The sequence below is a fragment of the Pinus tabuliformis genome, chromosome 6, assembly GCF_031772625.1.
Source record: "Pinus tabuliformis cultivar Carrire ecotype Pingquan chromosome 6, CPIR1, whole genome shotgun sequence".
NCBI lineage: Eukaryota > Viridiplantae > Streptophyta > Pinopsida > Pinales > Pinaceae > Pinus > Pinus tabuliformis.
The window spans coordinates 1,314,645,772-1,314,651,997 of NC_142292.1; the positions used below are offsets into that span (position 1 = coordinate 1,314,645,772).

Here is a 6,226-nt window from a genome sequence, read left to right on the forward strand (position 1 = left end):
ATCTTAATATTTTTGAGAATATTTATATTTCAGTTCAATATGGATAGTTTTCTAGATGGTAGATGGTATGGCAGTTGTGGATTTAGAGAAGGATTTTTGATTAGTGAAGTGGGAGTGGTCTTCTCATGAGGTTATGAGACAAACTTGGGAGGTTGGGCAACCAGAAAGGACACAAAAATCAGCAACATCTCACTGATTGGGCAACCAAGAAAAAGTGTACTATTTCATTGGAAACATCCAAGAATAGAAAAGAGGGAAACATCTGAAAAACTAGGAAAAAGGAAACATCTAAAATATATTGGCTTTATCTAATTATGCAGTTTGATTTTATCTTTTGTAATAAAGAGAATGATTGCATTGTTTATAAAATGCTCATCTCTTCTTCATAATAAAGTAGTGGTATTGTTTGCAGACCTGTGTTATTCCAGTGTTTGTGTCTACAGTCTGTTCTGTTATTCTCTGTTTTTAATTTTCAGATCTGCAAGTAGATCAATTGGTATCAGAGCATAAGATCTTGGAAGCCATCCACCTGTTCGAAGAATTTTTTTTTTTTTAAGGGTCATACATTTCACTCCATTCAGTGGATGAAAATCATGAACTCGCCAGTGAATGATTTAGCTAGGGCTCTTCAAGAGCTAATTACGCTGCAACAACAACAACGCCCTCCAGGGCAAATGCAGCTTGATACACGCTTTCAACTGCCCAAATTCTCAGGGCAAATGAATGGTGAGACTGTTGATTCTTGGATCCGCAGCCTCTCCAACTATTTTAGAACCTGTCCAACAATGGACGAGGAGATGAAACTTCAGATCGCCAGTCTACAATTGGAAGGCCTAGCACAAACATGGTGGGATACTCATCTTGAGAATATGTTCTTGGTTGTGGAACTTGGAGAACAAGCCGAGACCAAATCGACGCCTATCACATCTTGGAATCTCTTTTGCGAGGCCTTACGTGAACGCTTCTATCCTCCAGGATATATACAAAATCTCCTTGCCAAATGGTTGCAGCTTCGACAACTACCCAATCAATCAGTGCAAGCCTACATTGATGTCTTCTGCAAGTTGCGCATTCAACTCCATATATCCGATCCAGATGAGGTACTAATCACCAAATTTAATTCTGGTTTGCTAATGCTTCTTCGTCGTGAACTTGAATTGTTTGATAGTGCTTCATTAGACAAGGCCTTTATTCGGGCCCTGGCAGTGGAACGCAAAGTGGGTACTCAAATCCGATATCCTCAAGCCAGAAATGGTCCATCTTCCTTTGATTCTTCTAATGTCGCCTCTGCCTCATCCCCCACACCTCACCGCACCCCCTGGTGCACATTTCACAAGACCAACTCACATGCTTCTGCAGATTGTCGAGTATTGAAAAATCTCCGCCCCCAGAAAACTCTTTTTACAGAGGTCGAACAACCAAAGGCCACTACCCCACTTCCAGTTGTTTCTCTCGAAAATCCGACAGAAGTGGACCCCTCTCTCATCCTCATGACTGCTAATGCAACAAACACCTCTGTTATGCCTTTGTTTACCCATAATTGTCAAATCAAACATGAGTTGGCCACGCTTATTCTTGACAATGGGAGTCAAAAGAATCTTGTGTCACAAGACTTAGTTGAAGGCCTTTGCCTTCCCACCACTCCTCACCCCCACCCGTATCAGCTCGGTTGGGTCAGAAAGGATGGTCCGCGTCTTACCATCTCACAATGTTGTGCTGTCACCTTTTCTATTGGACCTTTTTGTGATACTTTGGTATGTGATGTTTCTTCTCTAGATTGTGCTGATTTATTGCTAGGAATTCCATACCAAGAGGCTCGACATGCTGTTTATCATGCTACAGATCACCAATACCACTTGCAGCACGATGGGCGCACCTATGTGCTTACATCCTCAGCTAGCACATCAACCCAACCTTCCATTGGCAAAGCTCCCATTCTGAGAGTCAATTTAAACCAAGATGTTTCTTTGTGCTTGGTTCGCCCCGTCAAGCCAGACAACCTCACCAATCCAGTCCCTCCTTCAATGGCTCCTCTACTCCATGAATTTGCAGATGTCTTCACCCAACCCACAGGGCTGCCTCCAGCACGCTCTGTTGAACACCACATTGATCTTATTCCTGGCGCTTCCTTACCCAATGCCCCATCTTATCGCCTTGCTCCTCGAGAGGCAACTGAGATAGAATGCCAAATTGAAGAATTGTTGACATCCGGTCATATTCAGACGTCATCCTCGTCATATTCAGACAACAGGTATGCAGTGTTTGTGCACAGGGACTTCAATGGGTCTTCTGCTAGTAGCAACAGTCATCTTCGCAACTTGTTTTATCAAATATTTGTTGACAACTATCTAGATGTAAAAACAAGCACTTACAGTCAGAAGACAGAAAAGTTGGCACCTGCAAGACAAAAAAGAAAGATTCTGGTTTATGCAGCATCCAATTCAAGTTCTAGTTCTCAAGAAGTTGCACCAAGAAATAAGGTACCATTGCGGAAAAGAGGAGAAAAAGGTAATTCTATGATGAGATTTTCACAAGAAAAATCTAGCAAAGCTATGGAGGTGCTCGATCTTGAACGAGGTGTCTGCTTTCCTTTTCGAAAATATACTCCAGAAATGGTTAGGGAAAAAGTTTTAGGCTCAAGAGGGGCAGTATTCTCACTTTTTGGTCGTGGAGTAGAGATCCTCTCGAAACTAGGGCTATATTGGATCACCCTTTTCTATGATCGACTTGTTGGGAGGGGTCTAGAGATAGTTCCATTACGTGCAGAGCAACTTCGGAATTTGCTATGTGATTTGGGACCTTCTTTTGTCAAAGCTGGCCAGGTTTTGGCAAACAGATCTGATATTGTTCGTGAAGATTATATGAATGAACTTTGCATTCTCCAAGATGATGTTCCTTCGTTTCCAAATAAGATTGCTTTTACAATCATAGAAGAAGAGGCCGGTGTACCTCTTGAACAGATATTTAGCAAAATATCTTCTCAGACTATAGCAGCAGCAAGTTTAGGACAGGTTTATCGTGCCACTCTTCGTGGCTCAGTCGAAGAGGTTGCTATAAAGGTACAGAGGCCAGAAATTGAACCTATCATATATAGGGATCTTTTCCTTTTTCGAACTCTAGCTTCATTTTTGAATGGCATTAGTCTTGAGAAACTTGGTTGTAATGCGGAGCTTATTGTTGATGAATTTGGCGAGAAGCTACTTGAAGAGCTTGACTATACACTTGAGGCACGTAACATTGAGGACTTCTTGGAGAACTTCAAAGATGATCCAACAGTTAAGATTCCTCGAGTATACAAAGAACTTTCTGGTTCACGGGTTCTTGTGATGGAATGGATTGATGGCATCCGTTGCACTGATCCACAAGCTATTAAAGAAGTTGGCATCCGCATACCTGATTTTCTCACTGTTGGTGTGAGTGCTGCTCTGAGACAGCTGCTAGAATTTGGGTTGTTTCATGGAGATCCACATCCTGGGAACATTTTTGCCATGCGTGATGGACGTATTGCATATGTAGACTTTGGAAATGTTGCAGTTCGTAGTCAGCAAAACAAACAAAGCCTGATTGATGCAGTGGTACATGCTGTGAATGAGGACTATGCGGAGATGGCAAATGATTTACAGGAACAAAAATCAGCTCATCATTTTATACACTCCATTTCTCAACGCCAAGCTCAAGTAACTGCTGCTTTGCAAGCAGCCCAAGATCGTGCCAAACAGAGACATGACAAGCAGCGAACACACTTGTCTTTTCAACCTGGAGATCGTGTGTGGCTCTTGTTGGACAAGCAACGCTTCAAGGGCCAGCATCATAAGCTGCACCCTCTGAGATATGGCCCATATACTATTCTGGAACGCATTGGAGAAAATGCATATCGCTTGGACTTGCCTTCCTAGCTTGGAACCACCTCTCCTTGAGGAATCTGTTACAATTCATCATCCGGTTGATAATATTCCAGATTTTTAGCCTCCTCTGCTCAAAGATACAATTCTGGACTTCAAGAAACGGGATACACGACATCAGCCATACTTCTCATATTTGGTTGGTCGGAAGGGACACACACCAGCACAGGCAAAATGGATCAATGCAGAAACATTGCAACGCAATTTCCCTCAGTTGGTGGAGGAAGCCGGGACACTTCCTGATCTAAACAGGGAGGAATTGGGTAACCAGAAAGGACACAAAAACTAGCAACATTTCACTGATTGGGCAACCAAGAAAAAGCGTACTATTTCATTGGAAACATCCAAGAATAGAAAAGAGGGAAACATCTGAAAAACTAGGAAAAAGGAAACATCTAAAATATATTGGCTTTATCTAATTATGCAGTTTGATTTTATCTTTTGTAATAAAGAGAATGATTGCATTGTTTATAAAATGCTCATCTCTTCTTCATAATAAAGTAGTGGTATTGTTTGCAGACGTGTGTTATTCCAGTGTTTGTGTCTACAGTCTCTTCTGTTATTCTCTGTTTTTAATTTTCAGATCTGCAAGTAGATCAGAGGTTGTTAAGTAATTGAAGGTCCTTGATTTGGGAATTCAGGAGTAGAATTGGGGAATCCAAATTAAAGACTACACCTTTAGGAGGGTTAAAAGGCAACTTGGTGGAGACTATACTATAAGTTGTAAACTAGTTAAAAAATGATTGTGTATTTTGTTGTTTACGGCTGGTTTCAATAAATTTATGTAATTGTAAGCATTAAGAATGGAACTTGGAGTTAATGCTTACATACTATACTTGTAATGTTGGTTTATGAGCTTTTTGTGATGGTTGAGAAATTCTCTCAACTTCTCTTTCTTAACTAAGAATAAGTTAGATCTCAGAAACTCTATATATTAGAGTAACCTCTAAATGTAAACAGTGTATTTACCTATACACCTTTGTGTGAAATATATGAATGCTTTCAACCTTTTTAACTAAATCTAATCATTCAAATTCAAAATTATAAATTCACACACCTCAAAATACTTAGTTGTAAATTAACAATGAGAATCTTGGTTTACGATGGTGAATTCACGCTACTAAAAAAGCAATTCTAAATCTAGAGCGAAGATAATCATTCCTGAATGTTATTAAGGTGATAAACAGTCATTCTTGATTGTCATCCGCTGGTTCATTAACCTTTTTTATTCTACTCAAGTTACACAAGTTTAGACGGGAATGCAAGACCTCTCTACCCGAAAGAGCCGGGCTTTTGAACAGGAAAATAATAGAATCATCAGCGAGGAGTAAGTTAATTGCCGAAAATCAGTTTTTGGTGTTTGTATTAGAGATGTAGTTTAATTTAATTTAAAAGCTTTCTGAAATTTATTTTTTTAAAAGAGACATGAAAACAGGACAGCATATCATCTCAACAAAATGAAAGGACCTTTAGAAAATAGTCGATTGATCTAAACATTAATTGACTGCAATCATCGACAATACACAATGTAATATAGGTTGGGCAGCATTCTACGACCACATTCACTTTTATTGCATATATCGACTTGCCCTGCAATGCCGGATACAAAAGCAAATATGGAGTGCAATAATCGGAAGATATCTAGAGGAAGAGAATGGCGAAGCACGACAAAATCAGAGCCGAAACAAAGCCTGTGATGGAATCCAAATGACTAAGGGGAGCGGAGGATGAAGCAGGAGAACGTGACGTCGGGCGGACGATCGGCATTTTCGTAGAAGGTGCCGGCGCCGGATTTCCTGAACCGATCGGGCGTTGCATGCTCGGCTTTTCACCACTCAGAACGGCGACTTCTAGTTTCATATTGGCTGATTTGCAGTGGCCTGTGCCGCCACAGATGAAATAGCGCGTGCCACTGGAATTGAGATGGATAACAGTTTTGCCGCTGTTGTCGTATGACAGAGGCGATTCTAAATTGCACGACTCGTAGCTCAAGCTGTTGACCTCCATGACAGAATGAAAGGAGGCATCATATTTGAATACTGAAACAAAGAAAACAACACATAGTCATGCCCAGAGTATCAACAATTTTTTCCCAAACAATCGAATTTCAAGCGACAAGGGGAAGAAAATTTACTGAGATTATCGCCGACGCGAAAGGTGTGCTTGGAAGCCCAGGATGCATAGTCGAGGCGAAATTCCCAACCCTTGATGTCCCCCACAGTGTAATCTGCAGCCATGCAAGGATTTGTAACGTACAGTAATAAAGCCTGCAGCACCAACATAGCTGCAACCGCATTGCCTCTTCCCAGACGCAAATTATCCAT

The 6,226-nt window shown here is 40.9% G+C and overlaps 1 protein-coding gene and 1 pseudogene across 1 annotated transcript; one reads left to right on the top strand and one right to left on the bottom strand.

The window, feature by feature from the left end:
- The first annotated feature begins 593 nt into the window (after nt 1–593).
- Nucleotides 594–3,896, top strand: LOC149263444 (uncharacterized). Its single transcript, XM_089388365.1, has one exon. The coding sequence runs from the start codon at nt 594–596 to the stop codon at nt 3,894–3,896; it is 3,303 nt and encodes a 1,100-aa protein (XP_089244491.1).
- A 1,647-nt stretch (nt 3,897–5,543) lies between these two features.
- LOC149263445 (mavicyanin pseudogene) lies at nt 5,544–6,226 on the bottom strand (annotated as a pseudogene).